The 27,402-nt window shown below is 36.5% G+C and overlaps 1 protein-coding gene across 1 annotated transcript; it reads right to left on the reverse strand.

Annotated features, from left to right (window-relative positions):
• ptprr (protein tyrosine phosphatase receptor type R) lies at positions 1 to 27,351 on the reverse strand. Its single transcript, XM_079454104.1, has 13 exons — positions 27,172 to 27,351; positions 26,258 to 26,541; positions 19,829 to 19,972; positions 14,975 to 15,073; positions 11,786 to 12,126; positions 7,613 to 7,802; positions 5,950 to 6,034; positions 5,503 to 5,582; positions 4,990 to 5,127; positions 4,794 to 4,904; positions 4,349 to 4,506; positions 3,893 to 4,006; positions 1 to 2,763 (listed from the first exon to the last, which is right to left on the reverse strand). Exons 1-13 carry the CDS (start codon positions 27,227 to 27,229, stop codon positions 2,610 to 2,612), a joined length of 1,956 nt encoding a protein of 651 aa, XP_079310230.1. The 5' UTR covers positions 27,230 to 27,351; the 3' UTR covers positions 1 to 2,609.
• Positions 27,352 to 27,402: the final 51 nt, after the last annotated feature.

The following is a 27,402-nucleotide window of genomic DNA, read 5'->3' on the forward strand; positions in this document are numbered from 1 at the left end:
TTTGAACTCCATCCTTTATTGGCAGTAATGACCATAAATATCACAATCATTGTTTGTGTACCTTGTGAACTGAGCAAAGTTTCCCATATTATTTGATTTATTACAAAAACACACTACTTCACATGAAAGGTTTCGATATCAGAAGCATATTTGATGAACTTGCTCAGCCAAAAATGTAAACATGAGATTATGGCTTAGGGTACTTTAACATTGGTTATAGAACAAATAATGTCATAAGCACTGTCTATTAGATGTACTGTAAGTACTATAATTTACACAGAATAGCTGAGATTAGGAAAGTTAACTTTTTCCAACCTCTCTCATATATATATAAACACTTTATTTCCCCTTCAGAATTATTATAAGAGGTTATAAATAAATCTGACCATGTCCACATTGACCATCTTTACATAAAGTGTCTTTTTTAAACTGATTGTGGAATCTATACATCCATATCTATTATGATATTATTTATGTGGCCATGAGGAACAGTTTATTATTTACAATATTCACATGAAAAATCATTAAGCATAAATACGAAAACAAGTCACTGACTGCCTAACATTAAGCCACATAGTGGAAGATACATACTGTAGCACAACAGTGCACACTCACAATAGCCATCGTTTATAAAAGTATCAATTAATAAAAATAATCATCATAAGAATAAATATAATAGAAAAACAAATGTGCTAAAAATATTCACCCTCATACAACAACATAAACAGCTGAAGAATTAGCAGCTAGACCCCTGTGGTCCCAAGATATATGAATAATCTCACTACAACCATATTGGAGAAAATTTTATTATTTTAATATGTCTGAGATACTTAAATGATATTAGCTCACTGCAGTATTCCAGAAAGTAAAAAATATATATAATATTTTCTAAGAGTTATGAATATTTACTTTCTTAGCCTGGGCTATAGATTTAGTACACATGTTCAAGAACTAAAAAGAATAAAAACATAATTATAATACACTGTAAAAATTGAACAGTTGGATCAACTAAAAAAATGAGTCCAAATGGTAACAGCTAAAAGTGATCAGTTGTATCAACTTGAAGGGGCAGTTTTTGATATACAGCGGCCACTAGCGTTGTATTATAGATTTGCAACAAATCTCTCAGTCCAAACCCGACGGTGGCCACCACCGTACAAAAAGATGTCCTCGGCTGTGACATCTTCTCTGTTGACGCAGAGAGCTCATGTGGCATAAAAAAGACTGTAGAAAGATTTTTAACATAAAATAAATAGTGTGGATTTTAAGTATAAAAAGAAGGATAAAAGTCAGGCACCGGTGTTAATATTGTAAAGACTTTCCGGCAGAGACGCGTTAGGACCCCCTACTAAGTCTTACAGTTACAGTCACATGCATTCTGAACTGTAGAACACGATCCGTACGAATCACTGATCATCCGCGATCCGTTTCACCACTATACCGCAGGGGAGAGGAAACGCGCGTTGTTTGTCCATTTAGGGCTGCTGTACAAAACGTGGCGGCAAATTCAATGTATATAGGCCCGCTCTGTATGTAGATATAAATAGCTTATTCTAAGGTATTACAAATTCATTACGTTATTTTTTATACACATCTGAATAAATAGTTTTGATATATTATATTGCATTTCTGTTAATAGATCCTCCTAAAAACCCTGTATTGTTCCTTTCAAAAATTACTTCTATTGATAACACTTAAAAATGTTAAGTTAGTCCAACTTAAATTTCCTAGCTAACAAAAGTCACAATCATGGTGATCATTGTTTCCTTGAGTTGGACTCTTGACCCTTGACTTTCACAAGTACATTTAATTGCTGTGTTGCAATTGTGCTTTTTTATAGAGTACATTTTTTATTCATACACTGATGTCTATATGATTCTGAAGTCTATTGCAGTTTTTTTGTTTTCACTAATCATTTAGATGTATAAATGACACCAAAATTTACTGTTCTATTGATTTATACTGTATTTAAAACGTGATGGTAATCTTAATTACCAAGTATAAACATAATTTGATAAAATTCTCATTACATTGCCATAAAAAAATGTGTTTTAAAAGCACACAGTTACAACACATCTAATAATGTTAACGTTTAAAAGTCCAACTCAAGGAAACACTGATCACTATGATGGTGACTTTTGTTAGCTATAGGACCTTCATTTTTTTAAGTGTTACCAATTGAAGAACATTTTTAAGATGATCCAACTGTTCATTTTTTACAGTGTATAGAAATAAACTATTACAATGTCTGTCATGTTGCCTGGACAAAAACCTATTATAATTTCTTTATACCTGATTTTGTTTTTGAAATGCCCAGTTGAAGCTATGAATGTGTAAATGAATTAAAGCTCATTTATACACAAGTGGTCCCTAAGATTTATATGCTGCATTAAAAAACCTATACTTCGTGAAGCTGAAACCCATTTGAGGACAACAAAAAGTACGACTCACAAACACAAAGAATGCTAATAAAAGGTTACGGTAAGAATTACGTGTGATAACAGTTCAATTTGCTGACAACAGCGGACTTCAGACAACAACATTAGAGGCGAGATTTTCACAACCTTTGCAGTCATATGCTCACAGCCCAAATCCATAAAGATCCGTCTTCAGAAACAATCTTTTGCTGTCTTTTCTCGTGCCGACAAGAGATCTCTTGAGAGATACTCTTTCAAGGTCAAATTGGTAAGGAATGGTTCTTCGGCAAGACTCAAGGCATGATGCACAAATTCATATTGTTCCTCAGTCTGGATCATACCACCCCTGTGAGAAACACCACATTAAAGGCAAGATTGCAATACATTTATTTTACAGATATCAAATGTTACTTCTAAATAAAAAGTAAGAAAAAGGTTGTCTGACTGTGTGTTCACATAGAGCGCGAAAGAGGCGTCAAAAACGCGCTATTCGCGAGTAGTTGGACGCTTGAACATGTTGTGTTTACTCGCTTCATTCGCGCGTGAAATTCGCTTCATTCGCTTCATTCGCTTCATTCGCGTCATTCGCTTCATTCGCACTATTTGCGTCATTCGCGCTATTCGCGCCACCTCATTCGCGCTATTCGCGCCGCCTAATTCGCGCTATTCGCGCCGCAAGCGCGTCTATCGCGTCTTTGCATTGACTTAACATGTAAATCACTCGCGCTTGACGCCTCATTTGCGCTCTATGTGAACACACAGTGAAACCCTCTGTCACTCATACTTCCAACCACCAGAGGGTGCAAATGAATATTGATTCGCTCCAGATTCTCTTAACTTTCTGTTTGCTGTGTTTTTAAGGCATTTTAATAATTTGGTTGAATATTAGTTTATATTTGTTTTGACTATATGGAAAGGTTTATTATAAACCTTTATCATGATGAAACGCAGATTATGGGTAAACTCATATAGTATACTTGTTTTAAAAAGGTTTAATTGCTCAGATATTGCTCATTTTACAGTGTTTTGTGTTTCATTTAAGTTAGATCAATTTGATGAGTAATGTTTGGGTTTATTGAAAATTCTAATTTCTGGGATGGATGAGAGTTAAGCAAACATTTATCCACGCCAAAAATGTTTGGCTCCCAGTTTTTGTTCCCGGAACAATACTTTTTAAGGTTTGTTTTATGTATATTTTTTATATAGAAACTTTATAGAAACAAACACGTTTCATTTCTGTAGAGACCAACCATAAAAACCCCTTCGGAGAACCAAAAACTAAGGTTCTGGAAACGTTCCTAGAAGTGTATAGTTATTTTTCTTGGATCCTTTCGGGCTGACTGCATGTCAGTATTTGACCCATTTAATCTAATTAATGTCTATGAGAAACAATGGAAGGATAATAAAAATCTCATCTGTTTATGTTTCTTTATGTATTTTGTGATTCCAGAAAATTCAAAGCACTTCCATCATACCTGTCCATTCTGAGTTGGCACACAATCCCCAGCACATCCACAGTTCCCTCCAGCTGCAACTGGCAGCAGCCGATTGTTGTGGCAATGAAACATCCCGTTCGACCAATTCCAGCACTTAAAATAAAGAACATTTCAAGTTAGTTTAACAGTACAGTACTATTTTTGGTAATAATAATAATTCAGTTTAACTCTCTGAAAGTCTAAAATTATAATTGTAACTTTCCAACCAATTGTTAGCGAGAAATATGTATAGAAAGGAGAAATACAGCACATAATGTACATAAATACCACATTATAATGTATATAAGTGAGCTCAAAATAGCTATTATTATTAACAATAGTATTGAATTGTAAACAAATGTTTTACGAGGAAATATGTATTGCCTCAGTTTTTAAAATATTCCAGCATTTAGGGTTAAGCTTTTTCAATAAAAACATATTTCCATGATCTTATACCTGCAGTGTACAATAACAGGTCCAGAGGATGAAGAACCTCTTCTTTCTCCCTCCACATCATTCACTAACTGCAGCAAGGGTCCGGCGCTCTCTGGGGTTTTATGGTCCGGCCATGAAGTATACCAGTAGTGCTGCACCTTGCGGGTCTGACCCCCATTCTGAGGCAATAGAAGCAATAGATCAGATAGATTTTGCAAACCTTAAAGAGACAATGTTAGCTCTCTCATATTTTCATCTACACATTATTCCAAACCCGTTTGTACTTCTACCATGGATATTGGAGATAGATAATAGCCAAAAGATGTAATGAAAGTAAATGGTGATTTGTGACTGATACTATATCGAGTTAGCATTCACTATAGTATCCTTACTGTTAAAAAAAGCATTCACAAATATTGATAATACTGTATGTATTCCATTAGAATATAGAATGCAATGCACATACCTTGAGTATAAGGGTGCGAATTACATAATGCTCACACTCCTTCACGTTGTTTATAAAGACCTCCACCTTCCCATAGATTCCTCGCTTCTCGGGCCAGTACAGCACACATTTCTGAAACCACACAACCGTGTCACTGCTTTTCACATTCACAGCCAAATGAATTAAATATTCAGTGAATTATAAATATGAAAATTACTTCTTTTTTCTCTTTGAGTTTAGTGATCATAACAATGACGGGACAGTCCTCCTGCCAGGCCATTTGCCAGAAGTCGTTCACCGTGTTGATTATTGGACCCTGAGTGGCAATGAACGACCTTTCATCTCCAAGGTAGCCCTGAATTAAAATCACCACCAGGATTTACAATCACGTTAATGATAGTAAGTTTTAGTAAATAACCTCAAAAGTAGAAACAAAATTGTTCCATGCACTGTTAGCCATTTCTACAGTAATATGTTGGCAACACTGTTGCCAGCTAGGTACTGTTGGTCACACATTCACGAAAGCTCTTATTGAGATTGAAAGGTTGCATTTTTGAAGACTTCAGTGAGTTAAAAACACATCATTAAAAAGATAGAGTCATTGCAGTAGTTTACTGTAAAACATCTACAGTAACTAGTTGGCAACAGTGTTGCCAATATATTACTGTAGAAATGGCTGGTAGGGGCTAACAGTGCGAGTTGGAATTATTAAAGGTCAGTATTTCCTTACCCGTATGTAGTTGGCATTAATGTAACTGCTGAGTGGGTCGTTCGTGTTCTTGGTCTTTAGAAGAACTCTGGAATGTGGATCTGAAACAGAATTTATTTTTATTTAGCACTAATGCTCTTATGGGTGGGTAAAATATGGTAAAAGAGAGCAAGATTTTGTCTGTAGACACATTTTAATATCTGTATCTAAATTCAAAGCAGGGCTCTCTAATCTTGAATCTTTTATTGTGACAGCTTGAAGCACACTGAGGTGCTTTAAAGCTTAGTTTTAAAAGAATGATGCTTCAACATCAGCATAGCAGTTTTCAGATTGCAGTCATTACAACTGCACTTCTAATGATATTTAACCCTGTGACCCTAGAAGATGTCTGCTTTAGCATGTGTTGTCTCTCTATGGCACTGATAAAGTTGAAAAATGCTGTGACATATAACCAGGAATTGTACTAACTTGGCAAAATGGTCTTGTATCTGTTTTTTGATCCATGATTTGGGATATCCAGTTCTTTTTGATCCACAAAATTCATGGGAATTTCCTGTAGAGAGAAAGTCTGTTTTAAATAAGGCTTCAATGAGCTGACTATTCTAGTGGAGGTAGAGGTTGTCTCTGCATGCGAAAGAAATCAGTGTAGATGTTATGCATTCTGTTGTAAAAGCAGACTGTTTTATTAAGTTTAATACTTTTTTGTCTTTTTTTCCGCTTCGTGTGTTGCAGAACACACCGCTATTTTATAATTCTGAGCTCTGTTGTCTTTCGCATGGATCAGTATCGAGGCTGTTACAGGAACATTTATTTCTACAGAGCATCATGGCAACCCGTGGCCCTCGGGCCGCATGAGCTCTTCATAAATTAGATTGCACTTTATTTTTTTATAACTCCTTTCATGCTTACTCTGAATGGAGACAGAGAATGCACTGATTCTAAATCTACAGTCTTGAAAGAAAGACATAGGTACTTCCCAGCCATCACAGTCAATGTGGGGCCCAGATGGGTTTGATGTGGGCTGTGTACTGTATATGGGACTCAGACGGTTTTGTTCCATGTAGGGCCCACATGGGTTAGCCCAGAAAAAATTAACACTGCTTAGTGTGCATACTACAGGCTGCTAAATGTGACATTGAATGTTAAGAAGATAATGAAGTGATAACAAGCAGAATCAAATATGGACACAGAAACAACTACAACTGAGAACCACAGCTTTTGATGGAATCGACCGAAGAAAAAGAAAACATTAAATCTCTCGCCAGAGGAGGATTAAACTCTACAAACATTTTGGTCATCTTTAACTCTTTATAATATTGAGAATAATGTTTTTATTGTTAATGTTTTGTTGAAAATAATTGTTAGGTTTGATGTCATCATTATGGTGATCGCTGTTTGTTCTAGTTGGGCATTTTGACTTTATAAACCTAGTTTCTCATGATAAGAAAACCAGGAGAAAATATGATTAGATTCTGCAGAATGATAAATATGCAATAATCAGATAATCTTTGGCTTTATCTCTTGAGTAAATTATATTTAGCTGTATTACTATGAGTCTAGCAAGAACAACATCACTTAAGTAAAAAAGACCACATTTTAAAGTACACCAACCACATTGGAATCCTTCTACACTTCCCCCCCACACACACACACAGACTTAAAGAATCCGCAAATTAATCTCAACAATGGTGAAATGCTTCATGTTGCAATGCATTCTAGGAGTCATGAATGAGTTTTATATAATGCACCCACAATGCATTGCGGCATGAAGCATGTTACCATTGTTAAGATTCATGTGCTGACTCTTGATGTTTGTGTGTGAAGATCACCATGAGTATTCAAAGTTTTCTAAATCCACATCATTAAATTTGTGCTTTTCATACAATTAGTATTATAGCGTTTGTTGTGGTCAATGTCAGTTGTTGTTCAGTTTCCTTTCTTTCGGTTCTTGTTCTTTCTGTGTCCATCAGTGATTCTGCTTGTTATCACTGCATTATCTTATTCACTCCAACATTCAATGTCACATTTTTCACAAAAAGTTGCATGTGAGTAAACAGTAATTGGACCCCCTGTTGAAGACCCGTGGTATAATCAATGACAATACATAATGGCTCCTACAATAGTCACTTACAGCAAACTCGGCATGCAACATCTGGATGTTCTTTGTGACATCATGAAGCTGTTGCCGTGAGAGGGCACGACTCGCAGACTGCAGGTATTCCTGAGCCACACGCTCGCGTGGGGTCACGACCCCACAATTTAAAGGCTCCACCGAACCTAAGGAGCTCATGTCCAGCACCAGCGATACATTAGAACCCCGTCTGCATTAAACATAGAGAGAAACACAATAGAAGCTCAAAAAATTTGACCTTTACCGTATCAACAATTTTTAAGTGAAATTGTCAATCCTCTTGTTTGTTAAGAGCTTAAACCACCACTATTTTCCTGAGTAATTGCTTAAATATTATTCATCATAATCCCCCTTAATCCATTTCTCAACCATCCATTATATCTAAAAATTAAACATAAACGTTTTGGATGATATGAGGTTTGAAATTATCTTTTTCACTCACAGTTGATTCATTTATTTATTTGTTTATTGCTCAGACTCAGCTTAGCAACTTATTCAACAAACTTTCCTTTCTCACACAGAATCTCCTGCCGGACAACATCCAGTGTGGCTTCAAAAGCGGCCACTCAACTGAGACTGCCCTACTCACAGTCATTGAGGGTTTGGAAGGTGCCAGTCTCAGATCCTCAGTTCTCATCCTGCTGGATTTGACTGCTGCGTTTGACACCATTAACCACCACAACCTCCTGTCAACTCGCAGGACATTGGGTGTCTCTGGAACTGTGCTTCAGTGGTTCAAGTTGTCCTAGGGTCCTCCAGGATGCCTAGGAGGGGTGAGGCCCTGACTCTAAACATCTCGCTACTGGGGTACCTCAGGGCTCAATGTTGGGCCACTTCTCTATATTTATCCCGATCTGTCATTTAGGAACATGGCTTCTCCTATCACTGCCACGACACACAACTCTCTTTCAACCAGATGATCCGATGGTCGCTGCTCACATCTTGGCCATCCCTCTATGGATAAATGATCACCACTTGGGACTGAAACTTGCGAAGACAGAACTGCTTGTGATCTCGGGCAACCCAACACTTCAACCAACCTCTCTATTGAGTTAGGCTCAACAACCATATACATCATACAGAGTTTGTGTGAGATAGAAACAAGCTAGCATTACATCAGAAAATGGTAACATAATAAATACCGCAATCTCGTCGCGACTCAACAAAGACAATAAACCCCTAGGTTTTTATTTAACACAGTGGCTAAATTAACCTAAAATAAATGGTCAGAAACTTCTGATTCTGTATACCAGCATAGCAGTGATGAATTTCTGAACAATTTCACAAATAAAATGCAAGATATTAGAGAAAAAATTATAACTATGCAACCAGAAGTGAAACCCGCTAAACAAACAACTAACTACAGCGCCCCTAAGGAGAAATTGATCTAAATCAACTACATGCATGCTAGACCCTATACCTACAAATCTACTGAAAGAAATTATAGATCCTCTTTTTAGCATTATTAACTCATATCTGACACTAGGACATGTGCCTAAAGCATATAAAGTGGGTGTTATAAGGCCCATTGTCAAAAAAAAAACATCTCGACCCTGGAGAACTAGTAAGAACTACAGACCTATTTCGAATCTACCTTTCATATCTAAAGTTCTGGAAAAAGTAGTCTCAACTCAATTATGTTCCTTCCTCCAAAGGAATGACATCAATGAAGATTTCCAGTCTGGATTTAGAGCACATCACAGTACAGAGACTGCTTTGATCAGAGTTACAAATGATCTGCTTATGGCGTCTAACCAATGTTGTAAATCCTTATTGGTGCTGCTAGATCTTAGTGCTGCATTCTCCACCATTGACCACATCATGCTCCTACATAGACTCGAAAACCATGCAGGGCTTTATAGGCAATAAGCTAGATTTAAAAGTTAATTCGATGCTTTATAGGTAACCAGTGCAAGGTTGACAGAACATCTTTACGTTAACTGTTCCCCGCTGTTGGAATGATCTCCCTATGATCTCTACCAGAGGAGTTGAATCTTTAGCCATCTTCAAATATATTTCTGTAAATCTGTATATCCTTATATTCATATTTTTTTTCTATTCTCTATCAGCAGTGTTGCAGACGCACAGGGCCAGGGCAAGCTAGGGCTTTCGTCGAGCTGGGCCGATCCAGTGGCTTCATGCTTCTGGCTGAGAGGCCAAAATATTTAGCATCTACACTGTCAGGCCGGTAGCAAAGCAGCACTGCCCTAAAACCCCGCTCTGAACACCGGACCGCACGTCACACAAACCCGCCTACTCAAGCAGAAAGTTTAGTCAGATAGGACAAAAGCAGAATCAAAACCACGTCTTTAACAAACAAACATGATGGAGAAAACATAGGCGGCTTTTTGTTTATTTCTCTTGGTGAAAAACAAGACAGCAAAATAAGACGACTGCGGTCCAGCAGTGTTTTGGCAAAAGGTTTATATAAGAGCAGCATGCAGCAAGAACACTTGTAAGATATATCTTACCTACAAATAAATCATTTGAAATAAGGTTTCGGTGTACCTTTGCTTTGTGACTTTAATCCAATTGTTGTTATTTTATTTTTTCTAGGTAATATACACAGCAAAACGAGTTAGAGTTATACTTTATGTCATAATCAAGGCCATACTGAGAGTAAACTTTCAACATCTGCTGCAGCCCAGCACTATATGGACAGAGCAGAACCAGGTCGTCAGCATACATAAGATGACTAACAATAGTGTTGCCCACAAGACAGCCAGTTTTTAACCTATTTAGCTTGTTTGACAATTCGTCCATATAAACATTAAATAAAATAGGGGACATAATTCCTCCTTGTCGCACTCCATTACTAACATTGAAATGGAACAGATACAACATTGTCCCATTTAACCTGAAACGTTTGATTGGCATACCAAAACACAAAAATTCTCACTAAAAAATTTAGGGACACCTCTATCTAGCAGTTTTACAAACAATCGTTCATGATTAATTCTATCAAATGCCTTTGACGCGTCAATACAACATAAGAATATAGATGTATTCAGGCTTGTATACCTGAACACAATCTCTTTGAGAGCATAGATACACAGGTCAGATCCATGCTTTCTTTTGAACCCAAACTGATACATACATCTCTAGCTTTGTTAACAGTATTTAGACAAGATACTGGCTAATGCAATAGGTCGATAATTATCAATACTGTTAAGCTTACCAGCCTTGTCTTTAAGCACAGGCAGTAATATTACAGACATGATATCATGGACACCATGAACCAGACAACCATTAAAGCACATGGAAACTTCATTAATGACATTGATTATCTCATTAACTTCAACACTGTTTCAATGTTACTTTATGACACTCTGAGTAAGAATTATATAAACACTAAAAGTGTTGATATAACACTGGAGGTTTTGCTAAGTAGTTAAAAGTTATTATAGTTATAATGTGAACGGTCCTTATCAGACGATCATTACAGAATATGTGACCATTAAGAATTACGTTTTTAAATTAAATATTTAAATAACCCACCCTTTGAAATAATTGTATTAATTTATTAAGTTTATTCTTATTATTTTAGCAAAGAAGGGCATATATTTTCCTTGTCATTGCATTGATTTAATTGCGACAACCAAATATCTTATTGTAAGATATAGGCTATCCTTTGTAAATGGTTTTTTATTTTTGTTTCTCATTAATTTTTTGTTTGATTCGTGCAGTGATCATTCGTTTTGTAAGGTCTGTGTTTAATACAAGCAAATTTCATTGTAGTTTTTTGTAGTTTTGTGTTTTTTATTAAGATAAAAATGTAATATTCATTTATTTGTTTGTCTTTATAAAGTAAAATGCATGAGTTGCCGCTGCCACAGTTACTCTGACTCAGATAATCTCCACCTTTCACCTTAACCACTCATCCAGGCCCCACTGTGGCCCAAGGTTTTCGTCGGGCCAAAAAATCCTGGCAGTTGGCCCTGAATAAGCCCAGGTGGGGCACTCTTAAGCCCCTGAAGTGACTGTAGAAATGCGAATGGCCCTGGCAGGCACTAGCACGCCCGCTTATGGCTCGATAGTGAAAATGTTACCGCATTGGGTGATTCCTACTCATATTTGGCAGGTGGTAATTTCAAACTTTGTGTATGAATGAATGAAAATGTCTACATGAATTACTTCTTGATTACGACTCTTGTAACAATATGAAGCTCATACCGTTCCTGGAGGCCTGCAACAGGTTTCATCCTAAAGGGTGAATGTGTGGAAGACCAACAGGGCTTGAGTTCAGTGACAGTGTGAGCGAATGGGCACTGCGGCTCCGAGGTCACACTGGAATGAGTATGATGGATGTTGCTGGATGGGGCACTTGGGCTGTTGCTGTTTGTAGTATTAGTGGCACTTCTTGTGGATGTCTGGTTGGCCTGTACCATGCTGTTCTTGAGGGTAAGAGTCGGCTGAGCAGTATGAACAGGGACTGGTGTCAGTTCCCGGCTGACTGATGACGGATCTTTAATCTGGTGATCCAAGAATTGCTTCTCCTTTAGTCGGTAAAGCACCTGAGGAAAGAAGATTTTATACGATATCATTATACGGAAAAAATGTATATCCAATAATTTTAAGGCAAATCGGACAAAAAATGCTCGTCTGATTTCAAATATCATCTAAAAATATAAATAAAGAATTGTAAAACCAAACCATTATTTGCATTAATTAATTAACATTTTACTGCCACAAGTCACTACTGTACATATTTTAATTTAAACAAACTTAAAAAAGCATTTTAAACCTAAAGCTTACACTCCAGATTTTGTTTTGGTGTTGCTTGATTTTGAAAAACCCAACAGGTTGATAATCAGTTTTGTTTTCTTTCTACATTTTTCAATAAGCCACATATTCACTCTTAACGCAAAAGAAAAAGGGCTCTCCGTGCAAAAATGTGCATGCAGTTCCCAGGTCTCCATTTAATATATATGGGTTATTTTGTGATGCACATTATATTATGTTCTTACTTCAAACATAATGACTTTCAGCTTTTATATATGTTTCTAATATATGTATACATAATTATATGTTCACATTATTTAAATTATAGTTTCACAATCCTTTTGTTTTATAAAAGTGGATCCTTTTTTCGAACTACACAACTTTAATGCAAGGCAGTCTTGTTTTTTGACCTACACCAGACAACGAGAGTGTTTTAGGGAAATAGTAAAAAAAAATTCTATTCAATTTCCTGATGCATTGTCACAAAATAACTCACTTTATCTGTAAGGATTGCATTTGTGACCCTGGACAAGAAAACCAGTCGCAAGTAGCGCTGGTACATTTATTCCAAAAGCCATGGTATAGATCAAAATTATAGATTTTTCTTTTATGCCAAAAATCATTAGGTAGATCATGTTCCATGAACATATTTTGTAAATTTTGTATCAAATTTATCAAAACGTGAAAAAAAAGGTCCGGAAACACACCTACAAACTTCGCTCACTGCTGCCTGCTCTTTGGGAATAGGTTTTTTGCAATCACATGGTTTTTATGATGCGTGAGGCGCAGCTGGAGGATATCAAGTGATTTTCTCCAGAGGAATTCACTTTCACAATCTAAAAGTACCTGTGTTTAATGACCTGAACAACGACCAGGTAAGCCCAAGTTTCTGTCCAACCTAACTCTGTTAAAAGAACGAGCCCTTATTAAATGGATAAAGTGAAAAATCTTGCGTTAAGCGTTTCTGCCCCATAGAAGTCCATTATAAGGAAACAGATACCAAAACAACAAATATGGAAAACCAAAAGAAATACATTTGTTTATCACTGATATCAAACATAAATGATAATGATAACAGCAAAGTTTCAGGTTCTCAGTTTGTCGCTGCCTTGAGCCACATTACGTGGTTTCTTTATAATAAACTTGTATGAAGAACAAGCTTAACGTGAGACTATTCTTATGCTTGAAATAAGTGCATGTTCTTTTAACAATAGCTGTTTAATAGAAATGTAGTTTTAAGTGGTCGTCTAACGCAAGATTTATCACTTTATCGATCTAATCTGGACTCAATCTTTTAACAGCAGCTATAGTGTTCATGACAAGGTTTGACAGAAATTTGAGCAATGTGCAAACAACCTATTACTTACTCAGGTTTGGTATCTATGTAAAGCTTAGAATTTCAGCTTTCAGGTTAATCTATTCTCCACGACATCAATACAGCAGTAAGCCAATTGAGAGTGTTAAACCAAATCTGTTTCTTCTGAGCAGTGCCCTGCTATTGAGCCTCTGATTAACAACTTTAAAGGCGATTCAAACTATTTTTTTTGCACCCTCAGATTCCAGATTTTCAAATAGTTACTGTATATCTCGACCAAATATTGTCATATGTCATATACAAAGCATAAATCAATGGAAAACATAAGTGTCAATTTAAAACAATTTACCCTTGGATTGGTTTTGTGACATGACAACAGTGTGAATAACCTCAAGTGTAAATGTGTAATAGTGTTTATTATAGTGTTAATGTTTACTAATTACTTAATTATACACTATCTTGCTCCTTGATATATATTTTCAAGTAACACTATAAAAACTCACGTTGAATAATTTGTTTGTTGTATCTGTGCTATTGATATCAGTAGTCCTGATGAATACTTCCGTGTGATCAGCTGCAGCTTACCAGGGTAATTATTCCTTAAACTCTTCAGTCAGTTAGGGTGACAGAGAGCAAGGTGCTCTGAGGAAACGCTCTCATGTCATCGACAGGCTTAAGGCGGACTTAAAACGTTAAGAGCCAAGATCAACCAATCAGAGGGCAGAGTCAGGCATGACCAAGAAGATCCTTTAAAAGTGCTGACTACCAAAAGGAAGGCATGCAATTTCCTCTGCTACAGTACATCCGTTGTGCAATGACTCTCTTTCTCTTACTATATAAGACCTTGTTTCTCTGTAATAACATTTATTGATCGTAAATGTCTATCATACATGAAAGTCTTAAATGTATATCAGTTTGAATAGTGAAAGTATGAAAGTTCGTGTTTGAGATTAAGTGTTTCAGATGAAACTGGAAGTATATGAACTAATATTCAGTGTTTTTTAAGCAAACCCATTGGAAATGTGTTTTAATAATTCTCCTAAGACATCTCAACCAACTTTAAAAGAAGTCTTCGATGGGCCAGAATACGTTTTTGTTATAAGGCTTTTGCGGTATGCCAACAACAGACTAATTTGTGTATATTTACATTTTCCTTTACATTTTAGGAGAAGCATTTAACACCAAATTGATCATTAATTATAAAAAACGAGAAGTCAATTTTCCTCTGAAAGTCCAACATTTCATTTACAAACTCTCTCATATATCACAAGAGCATATACATTACGTTACATTTTTTATTAGAATGGAAGAGATCAGATACATACCATAAAACAGGTAAAGATGATGATGAATATTGTGAGGCAGATGACAAGCACATAAAAGCCCTCTTCATCCCACACATTATGGTCTTTAAAAACATTCTTCTGTTCGGAAACAGACAGAGCAGAATATCATTAAAAGCTTACAGTTGTGCCGTGTTAATCTCAAGAGAGTCCCTTCACACAGTTGCTCACACCAAAAAGCTTCCGTTGTGGTTGAGCTAAAGTCAGTCAAGATCAACAAGTGCGATCTTAAGGAAGATATTGACACTAAGCTTCACAGAGCAGACTCCGCCTCAAAACCTGCCTCCCCCCCACACACACACACTAAAATTAAACATCCTTACACACACACATAAACCTGTAAGCAAACATTATATTCTATATATACTTACATGATATCTTGACAACATGAAAACATATTTTAATATGAATGCTCATACGAATATGAGATTGTCACTACAAGGGGTACTGTAGAAACAACAGGACGAATGGTCCATATAAGCAGTGTTGGGTGAGTTACTCTGAAAAAGTAATTAATTACTAGTTACTAATTACATATTCAATAATGTAATTAGATAACTGTACAAATGACTCTTTCCAAAAAGTATTTCATTATTTATAACTAATTACTTTCTTTATCCTATCATACAGCTTCATTCAAGGATGCATGAAACAGCTTATTTAATTAATTCAATTAAAAAATAAATAACTACATAAAATATTCTTATTAACTGACCAAAGTATACAAATGTGAGAAGGATACATTAAAACATACATTTTAAAGTTATACTTATCATTGTTATGTAATTTCCACTAATTGAAAATATTACACAGTATTTAGTTCAATTACTGTAATTAAATTAAAAACCCTTACTTTACCTTTTCAAGGGAAAAGTAATTAAATTACAGGAACTAATTACTCAGTAACTAGTTACAGGCAAAACTGCATCTAGGGTGTTGTAACGGTCACCAGCTGGAGTGCCCTTGAAAACCACCAGAGGGCACTCCACATCAAACTTATCATTGACTCACAAACTACATTTCCCATACTCACTACCCGGACTCATCAGCACTGATTGCACACACACCTGCATATCATTTACATACACATATATATATCACTTCCACACACCATTCTTTGCGAAGTCTTGTTTAGTTTATACTGCATTTCTGAGCGTTTCCCTGGTGCCCTGTCTTTTGGATTGCTTGCCCTGCTTGCCCTGCTTGCCCTGCTTGCCCTGCTTGCCCTGCTTGCCCTGCTTGCCCTGCTTGCCCTGCTTGCCCTGCTTGCCCTGCTTGCCCTGCTTGCCCTGCTTGCGCTGCTTGCGCTGCTTGCGCTGCTTGCGCTGCTTGCGCTGCTTGCGCTGCTTGCGCTGCTTGCGCTGCTTGCGCTGCTTGCGCTGCTTGCGCTGCTTGCGCTGCTTGCGCTGCTTGCGCTGCTTGCGCTGCTTGCGCTGCTTGCGCTGCTTGCGCTTTTGCCTCTGGTCCCTGCCTGTTTCGTTTGTTTCTTTGTTTGGACTGCCTGTCTGTGTATGACCCTTGCCTGTTCTTTGGATTACCCTCTAATAAAGCTGCACGTGGATCTCACTTTCAAGTCTCGGAGCAGTTCATAACAGGTGTATGTCAGGGCTCCAGACAGAAAACAATTATCCTATTATTTCCTATAAAGGAAAAACACAGGCGCCGAAAAATATTTTTAGAGCCACAAAAAATAAAAATTTTCAATGACGTCCTTTTAGTTATGCTGTTGTGTGTACATCTTATCTCTCATAGGTTTTGCACACATAGATTTTTTCCATTTCTTTCTCCTTATAAGCAAGGCCATACAGAATCATGTTAATTCTGCACTACAATTTGGGGAAAATCGGTAGAATTCCTGCGGAATAGTATTAAATGTGTTTACATTTGTCTATAAATATAAATGTGTTCAAATAGTCTTAAAATGCTGCCTGTCTACACTGTAAAAAAAATGCTGTAAAACCACAGCAAAATGCCAGAAAATTTAGTTAACTCCAAAAGAACAGTAATAAACTGTTAAATTAGAGTTGGGAATTGCATTTTGGGTAAGTGTTTTTCGAGAAAGTGCCCTGCTGCAAAATACAATGAATTTACAGCACTCAGACACTGTTTCCATAACTACATATCACCAGAGAAATAAACTTCACCAACACCATCTTCACTTATTACAAACCATTTTGTTTTGACTTATGTCATACATCTACAAGATGTAGTGGCATATAACGTATACTATTTGAACCTCAGTATAGTTCTGTATATAGTTCAGTATATTTAACATTATGCAATAATAACACTGTAAGTCATTATATTTATAACAAAATATTAAAATTATGGCAACTTGTTGATATATTAAAGCCACACCCCCAACCTTACCCTAAACCTAAACTTTATGAATAAAAATGAATTTTAAGTCTTAAATAAATTTGATTGAAAACAAATGCTTATCACCTGTAATGTGATAGAAAAAGGTAAAGGAGTGTATTCAGCAAGAGTTGGATTAGAACCTGGGTCTCCTGTGCCACACTTTACAGACTATACAGTTTAAGCTACTGGAGTAGATGTGTGAAATGACATCGCTTTTACACTTTCTCTATTCCAATCACATATTGGTGGGCGGACCTAGTGTAAATAGTATCTGCCTTTGTTTATTAATTTTTTACACTGTTTCCGTTTTTCTTTCGCTCTTCGCTCTACATCAGCGAGTGCTGCAGCACCCGCAGCACCCCCACTTCCAGCAGATATGCCTGCAGTATACCAGATTATTACAATATTGCTGGGTCTCAAGGTGTTCTAGAAAGTCAAGGGTCAAGATCCCAACTGAAACAAAAACTGACCACCATAATGGTGGCTAAATGAAACATCAATATGATGAGCAGGGCGGGACGAGAGCCGAACGACGAGAGGGAAATATTGGCAGCATTTTGATTGCTGTAAACTAGTTTATTTCTGTTCAAATATATTTCGCTGTTTCAATCTCACACCTTTAACCTGTTTAATGCCATCGCATATGTCTACAAAAACTCTTAAAAAACAGAGGTTTAGATGTTGATTGTGACGAGCAGGGCAGGCAGAGAGCCGTGAGGGAACGGCGAGATGTCGGTGACGAGAGTGATATAGAGTGTCAGCTGCGCGTTGCACTAGTCTCGCATCTCTCACAGAGAAGCTACAGAAGCATAAAAGGGGGAGCGACAACTGTGAAGGATAGAGAGGACCGGGCCTGGATTTTTTATTATGTTCTATTATGTTTGTGTGGGCTCCCAGTCGACTGTGAGGGAGCTGTCGGCCATTTACTTTCGGTTTGTTGTTTGTTTATTTTATTAAAAGTTGGCAGCAGCAGCACGCCCTCGTCTTCCAACAGCCCAAGAGGGCTCATGTGACACCCCTTTTCATCTCTCTCCACTGGCTACCGGTTGAAGCCCGGATCAGATTCAAGTCATTGATGCTTGCCTACAGGACTATCACTGGATCTGCACATGGCATACTTTCACACCCCCCTACACTCCTACACCCCATCAAGAACCCTGCGTTCAGCAAACAAGCAGCATTTTGTCTTCTGAAAAGGGTATCGCTTTCCCTCTCATTCTCCTTCACAACTCCTTCCTGGTGGAACACAGGTTCTAGCTTTTGTTGAAACTAGTACTTTGTAATAGCACCTATAATTCTATTATTGCTCCTGTATGACATATCGCTTATTGCTCCCTGAACTCTCTGTAAGTCGCTTTGGATAAAAGCGTCTGCTAAATGACTAAATGTATAGAGTATGAAAGAGTAAACATTTTATTTTTAATACTGTAGAGTTGAATAAAAAAGGGGTTGTGTTAAAACGTTATGTTGTTGATTTTAGTTTGTATTAATGAAACCTGAATAATCCGAAATAGATCCTTCACAATCACGTCTTTAGTGAATTTGCCTTCAAAATAAAACGTTTTGAAGCAATGTTTTATTTTTAAATGATTTGAGAGCTTTTAATTTGAAAAGTTCTGAAAGATATTCCTTGTCTGTCGATCGCTAGACACACTTCTAAAATAGCCGTCATAAAATATGACACGTGAGGAGAGTAAAAAATAGGCTACATTAAATAATTATATAACTATTATGTAATTATATAATAACTATATTTAAAAAAGTTTTTCATCAATAAATTCCCACCGTCTAGCGGCGAATTTGAGAGTGAGATGCACAACTCTCTCTCGTTGAAAAAAATTGAAAAACTTGTACACTTGCATGGTCGCGGCGATCTCTGCAAAAATATCACTCATAAATGAATACTTTTGGTTGCAAATGTGACCGTTTTAGTTGCAGTCTGGTGCCCTGTATGTAGACAAACACACAAGATCTCAAATATATCTACAACAATTACACAACTGTATTGAACGTCTACCTTTAAAATGCCAGTGGAGGTTAAAATGTAAAATCAAATTAGAAACACATTACTGCTTCTCTGCTCTTAAAAGCACTTTTTTTACAGGCAGCAAATGCATTCACATAAACTATGAGGTTAGTATGCATGTGATTCTTGCATGTGTAATAATTCCCCTTAACTTCACCAAATATACTGTACAGCTGCCCTGCAAATAGAGGCAGAAATCGAAACCATGTAAGAAACGTCAAATGACTTTCCATTTATTATGTTTTGCACAATGAAGCATGAAATGAAAGAAATACAAACTATGTGCTGTCTGAATTATGACTGATGTTTCAAAGCTACATAGGAAATATCCTGCCTGTAAAATTTAAATACAGGGCTGTTCAATCAAGGTATGACAATCTAAGCTTTTTTTTTAATGACATCCACTTTCCACCATTGGTTTCACATTACAAACACACACATACGCAAACCTCCGTAGGTGCTTCTGTGGTGCCAGACAGTCCAGAGACGTGTTGTTGGGTTTTGATGTTAAGAAGTCGGATCATTTCACTATTGGACATGGCTTCAGAGACCCCCGCAGATGACACATACAGCTCAATGTCATTCTTTTCCTCCTAAAAATATTAACAAAAATTACATGTTACAATTACATTACATGCACTGTAAAAAAGTACACTGTGATATTACAGGAAATGACTGGCTACTAGTTGCATGACTTTCACGTGATTTTTTACAAAGTGACATTGCCAACAACTGGCCTAGGATGTCTAATGCAGCATAAAGCAAAGCTTTAAGTTTTTTTGCAGATCCATGTGAACAGGAATCATTTTGACACACACTTCGTCTTTCAATGCATAAAAAGCACTTTTCACAATTTTAGTACATTGTTATCATGTACTCGGTCTCATTGGATGAAAACCGGATGATAACCGGGTCCCCGATGCAACTAGCTTAGACAACGTGAAAAAGAAGAACCCAGTAAGTTGTTTTGGTGTTCCTTTCCCGGCAAGCATGTGAGAAATCGAGCCGTTCAGATTTGCACTTCGGTTGTGACGTCCAAACTGTGACGCCATGGCTAAGGTTCGTGGAAAAAATGCAACATGCAATGTAGTCGCTGCAATGGAGTCGCAACCTCGGAAGAGACAGGAGTGGATTTATTTTGTTTAGTGGAAATCCATAAGTAAAAACCTGCTTGTTTGCATGAATCACTTCAAGCCAGAGTGCTTTATCAACCTGGGACAGTACAAGCAGGATTAGCCTCAAAGTTGTTCTAATCGAGTCGTAAAAAGTAATATTTATCAACAGTCTGAATTGACGTAAATGTACCGTACATATAGGAGGATAACATTAGCATATGATAGCGAAGGGAGCTTAGTCAGTCACGGCCTTAATAGAACATTCAAAGCCAGTGTTAAACTTACTCCATACTTATATGTTATTTGGCAAATAGGCACTTGGAGTTTAGCTGTATGTATGTCAATACATTATATGCATTAATATGTTAAGCTGCAGCAAGCTGTTTGTTTTTCTAATGAACTGGGGCGAACACTACAATTAGTTATGTTTTAAACGTCTCAAATCATTCGCCCTCAAGTCAAGTCAGCTTTATTTATATAGCGCTTTTTACAATTTTCATTGTTACAAAGCCGCTGTACAAGAAAACATTGACTATAAGCAAAACATATAAGGTTATGCAAGTCAAAACACAGGTCAAATATCAGATGGACTATAAATTCCTATATGCAATGTTAATTAAATATAATTATAAAATTATAGCAGCCCCCAGGCCAGGCAAACAGTGCAAAACAGCAAACGGTGGAGAGGAACACAAAACTCCATTGGGGGACAAAAAAACCTCAGAGGGAAACCAGGCCTAACCAGGGGATTCAAGTTCCCCTCTGGCAAAAGCTGCAGCCTCTGCACAATCTCGACAGTGCTTGCACAACAAGGCAAAATAAAAAATAATTAGATTTAAGATTATCATTATTAATTTTGTAGAGTCGCCACATCCTTTGTCCAGCTCTTTCATCACAGTATTTGTCAGGTCTGGGCATGGGCTGCTTCCTGCCCGCTCCGGTAACCTTGGACTGCATCCTGCCCGCTCTAGTAACCTCGGAACAATGAGACAAGACTGGCTGAGAGTAGAGTACTGTTCTGCACTCTTTGATGCAACAAATGCATCAGTTGTTATTTTAAGTATTCCTGGTTCCATTTGATCTAACTAGTGCAGCCTAAACCTACGGAATATATATATTATGATAGTGTAGTATATGCAAGATTAAAAAGATGCGTCTTTAGTCTACATTTAAACTGACAGAGTGTGTCTGCCTCCCGGACAGTGCAGGGAAGACTGTTCCAACGTTTAGGCGCTAGATAGGAAAAGGATCTGCCACCTGCACTTGATTTTGAAATTCTAGGTATTGCCAACTGACCGGACACCTGAGAGTGTACGTGAAGGAATGTAATACGAGAGAAGTTCACTCAAGCAGTCAGGAGATAAACCATGCAGGGCTTTATAGGCAATAAGCAAGATTTTAAAGATAAAGCGATGCTTTATAGGTAACCAGTGCAAGGTTGACAGAACGGGGCTAAAATGCTCATACTTTTTTGTATCTCTGTCCTCTGTTTTGTGGTCCCTTTGTGTGATATACCTTATTAGTATTCTAAAGTATTTAGATTAAGTTTCAGAATTTGTGTAATCTAACGAAATGCATTACATATTACTTTTTAAGCGTCTATTTTGTAATCTGTATTAAAATACACTTTAAAAGTGACCTTCCCAGTCCTGGCTGTAACTCATCATTTAAAGAGACATGCACCAAAGCGAGTTGCTGTGAGTATAGCTGTTTTTGACGAGGCAAAAAGTACTTTGTTTACAAAGCCATTGAGTGTTTTCCAGACATATTATGAAGACCCTAATAAATCATACCAACTTGTTGAAAGTGCTCATCCGAGTCCTTTAAAGATAACTTTAATTGTAACAGTATTACAGTACCTTATTGTGGTTTACCATGCAACAGGTAACTAAACATAAACATTTTCAATAAACAGTTGCTAAACATTTTTAATGTTTGTTTAGGATCTGTTTTCTCAACACCAAACCATTCCCATATTACAGATATCTCTTGTTGTTGCCATTTTGATGGCAAGTTATTGTTGTAAAGCTTGCAGTTTCTGAATTTGTTCATTCATGTTAACATGTTAAGGCATGACTTTTTTTTTACTCTGAACCTTCATTGCAAGTCTACAAAAACAGGATGTTTAGTTTTTTTCATGAAATGTGCCTGTGACTGATGAATCACACAAGACCAGGAATGCGTACTGAAAAGCAAACAAGATTAATTTTGATGTTGACTTTAATTTACCACCTACACAAAAGTAGCTCTCAAAGCTGCATTAATTGTGACAGGCAAATTGCAATGACCTTTGTGTACTAAACACATCCCATATTAAGCTTGGTTGGCATTAACACAAATAAATATTTAAATGTACGCCTCTCACAGGCAGCGCTGTGCCAGAGCGGTGATATATAAGTGCTATGATTGATTTTTTTTGGACACCTTGTGAGAGTGGGGAAGTTTATGGAGGTCTTGCATCAGGTGCATTGGTGTAATTGGCTCTGAGGGGGAGAGAGTTCATCGGAGTCTACACTGTTCGCCTTTATCTGCTATTTCTACAGTTATATACTGGCAACACTGTTGCCAGCTAGTTACTGTATGTGTTTTACAGTAAACTACTGCAATGTTTTAAGATACATCATTAATATAATTTATTAATCACTTAAGTCACACAGTCTTGGATTAACATGAAGTGTAAATAACAGATGAACACATGAAATCTGTCAAGATCTCACCAGAGGAGAATGAAACACAAACATCTTTAACACTTTCACTTTATATCTGTCTCTGTGTAAGATCTTATTGAGAATTAACAGAGATTTGACTCTAGTTCACGTGCTGTCATTATGTTTAAAGTCACCATTATGATGATTAGTGTTTGCTTTAGTTGGACTCTTGACTTTACTGACATTTGTTATTTTTGAAAGTGTTTACATTATTGTTTTGCGATACAATGCAATGTAATGTAAAAACACTGAAAGAGATTCTTCAGGAAGTACAATTTATTGTATGATTAATAACTGAAAATACATCAGAAAGAAGTAGATGACCATGTAGTGAAAATGTTACATTCATGAAGAAGTAAGATGTGTGTGGAAAAAGGTAATACAGCTGTATTAACACAAAGATCTCGGTCAAAAGAAATATGCTTTTGCAATTGAGGCACACTTAGATACTTGACATACAAATCTCACCAATGGTGACAAACAATCATGAAAGAGTTTTGTGCTATGCAGGATGACAGTGTTCAGTTGATTGTCACCATTGATGCGATTCATACGTGGATTGTATGTGTTTTGCATTGTTGCATTGTTTCATTTTGTGTAAAGTTGCCAAAAGTCAATGTCAAATACAATAATCTAGAACCCTATTAATTGTGGCATTTGCTAAGGCAAGAATCACTATTAGGTTTTGTGGGGGCGAGCAATGTTCACCTTGTTTTTACAAAATAAAACAATCTACTTGTACGGTTGAAGACCAAGACAATACTTATTTACAATACATTTTTGTTAATGTTATGTTTAAGTGGTTTAGGGAGTGTCAAATTTAAAACTGCATAAAATACAACCTGTATTATTCCAAAATGTAACTTATTTTTATGCCCCTTAAGAAGTATAAAAAATAATTTTAAAGAGTTATTTAAAAAAAAAGTATTTTAAAGAGGTATTTTATGCCCATTAGAGGCCTTTAATGTCTGGTAAATTTTGGCACAATCCACTTGTCAAAGTAAATCGTAAAGTTACTTGACAATAAGTGTCAAGATGCATGACGTGATTGTTTTGTTCTGTGTAGTGTGTTACATCAAAACCAATACCACACCTTAATGCTTCATAACATCCCGATTCAATGACTAGCATATTAACCAATAGGAACACAGCAGCTCCCCTGTACACAGCTTTTAAACATGACCAAACTTGAGAGAATATTGCATTGCCAGTGCTGCCAAGTGGAATTATGCTATGGAGGAAATGTTTGGGGAGATATGGCAATAATACTTTCTGTAGTGTGTTTTTGGGCATTATTACAATAGGATTAATCTGCCAAATAACACCCCACCAATAGAACTATAAGTATAGTTTCCATTAAAACCCGTAAATTTCTATAGTGTTTTAGTCAGGATTCTGTAGTTTTTTCGGGATTTCTACATTTTGGCAAGTTGGCATATTAATTCTAGGAGAAAATGTCAATCTTTAATGAAAGTTTAATTTCTGAAAGTTTTTAATGCTGTTAAATTGCATGTTTTGGAAAAACGCATCTAAGTTAAACGTCCAAGTCAATTCTCTACCGTATAGCAATAAATATCTTTGATTTCATGACAGTTAGCACTTCCATCTCTGTAATACATCCCTAAAATATTAACTAAATGTTACCCATATTCATTATGATTACCCTCTTGATTCTTACTATTTTGTTCAGTAAAATAGAAGTTAACAATATTAATTATCAATTATTGAGTATTTTGTTATACAGTGGGGCAAAAAAGCATTTAGTCAGCCACCAATTGTGCAAGTTCTCCCACTTAAAAATATGAGAGAGGCCTGTAAAATTCATCATAGGTACACTTCAACTATGAGAGACAGAATGAGAAAAAATCTAGAAAATCTAATTTTAAAGAATTTATTTGCAAATTATGGTGGAAAATAAGTATTTGGTATATATAGAATATATCTTATTATAGTACCCGTTTAGACACTGTAAAACTGCATTGTTAATGTATACGTTGCAGTAATAGAACTTTATTTTTAAGTGCCCCTTTTTGGTCCTTCAGCTCCTGCCCTAGCAGAGGTCTGAGCACGCCACTGCAAGCGATAGAATGTGAGTGAATGGGAGGCCATTTATTAAAGCTCTAAAAAATGCATCTATCCATCAAAGAACTGCTCGAAACAGCTTGGTCTTGACAAAGGTCTTCTGAAGCGAATCGATGCATTTGTTTAAGAGAAATATCCGAATTGACAATGACAATGCGCTGTGAATACTTTCCGGATGCACTGTATACTGCTAAGGTAGACATTTTTTATTTACGCTCTTGTTTGTTGAACTAGCTCCGCCCTCTTGCTGACATCACAGATGTTATAAATGATGAAATACACTAACTTGTACAAAAAAGTTTAACAAAAAATAGTAGTCATAAACGCATCAGCATCTGACAAAGTGACCATCTTAACAGACATGAAAATCTTGTCCAAACCGGGCATAAAACATAACTATCGATGGTTTAAAGCAACAACATAAACAAGGTTACTGCAAATGTTTGCTTTTGTGGCCCAAACATCATTTCCGGTATACATTCGCAAAGAATAAAGTTTTAGCAGATTTTTTCTGATAACAAGCAAAAGAAATAACAAGTAAATTACATTAGCTTGCAAGTTAAAATGTCTAGTCAATATTATTTTGAGTTACCATTAGAAGAATCTTGTGACGAAGTAACATGACCCATTCAAGAAATTGTTATTTTAATTAAATAATACAATAAAATTCAACAAATTGGTTATTTAGTGCAATTATTATACAATAAAATATTCATACAAATAAAATATAAATAGTTATATTATTAGCCACTAGCCAGACCGATCAACAAACATAGACCTGAGGTTAACTTCGGGCCAGGCACGTGCGTCCGATAAAACCGTTTATAGGTGCATTGTTTTTTTGGGGGGGGGAGGAAAGCCCCATATTAAATGTTTCACTGTTATAAACACATCTATAAACATCTATTTTATATGTGTGTAATCTATGTGTAATATTTCACAGCTTCAATTATTGTAACATGTGGGCACTCACCATTGTGACCGTACGATGGGCAGACACGGGCTTGTTCACCACACGACTGTATCTGGGTAGAAAGTCGATTTTTGACTGCTTCTGCTGAACTTTTGGAAAGTGGGACTCCAGAAACAAGCCTGGCATCACTTTGGCTACCCGCGGGTGAGACTGGCCATGAAGTACTTCTGCATTAGAATCTGAAGACTTTTCCTGATCGAGGATGCCCGCATGCTGGTACAGGGGACCAGTTAGCCTATCAGAGATGTGCTGATGAGGTATTTGTTCAACTTCATCTTCTGCCCCTAAAAGAAGGACAAACAGGATTAATTTTTCGATTTATAACCTGCATACGATTTGCTTTGATTGGTTCATGGTTTTCATGAAGGAAATGTTTGTGGTGTGCAACCTACCCATATCTGCCTTTACAATAAACCAAATTTAGCAATCACTTATAAAATATTTTTGTAAATGTTTATAATCTAATGCACATATGGATATAGCAGGTGCTGTATAACCACCTGTTATACAGTAAACTGTAGAGCATAACCAGAGATAATAAACAAATGACAGCAATACTGTTTTAGCATACACATAAACATGAGACAACACCATACAATAGTTACCTTGACATGGATGAATGGGTCATTACAGCATAAGAATAAAAATATTCATCAACAAGCCTTTATTGAAATTAAAACTTCGTGTAATATTGTTATTAAAATATTACAATAAAAGTGTTATTCTGACAATTAACAATCCAATGTTAATTGTTAAATACAACATGCAAACGTCCACACATTACGATTGTAGAACTGCCACGCGCTATTAATGTGCATAATGTTATTTATGCGTGTCTGTGTATGAAAGGTCGCAAAGCTGCATGCATATCAGACATGAAAGCAAACGATATATATATTGTTTTTCACCCTCACCTGTGATGTGTAAGCCAAGCAATGAAGAAATTACGACAAATGCCGTTTTCCACAACATGATCAAACGATCCTTCTTGCGTTACAATGACATTGCTTTATGAAGATCAGTAAATACTCTAATGTGTCTACAGTTAAGACACTGCAATACTGTGTGCATTAATACAATAACGTTGAGGATCTGAGGATCACACACCCTTTTGTCTCTCTGGCGCTGACAAGATTCATTTCAGA

This window comes from Barbatula barbatula, assembly GCF_947034865.1.
Source record: "Barbatula barbatula genome assembly, chromosome: 4".
NCBI classification, from domain to species: Eukaryota; Metazoa; Chordata; class Actinopteri; order Cypriniformes; family Nemacheilidae; genus Barbatula; species Barbatula barbatula.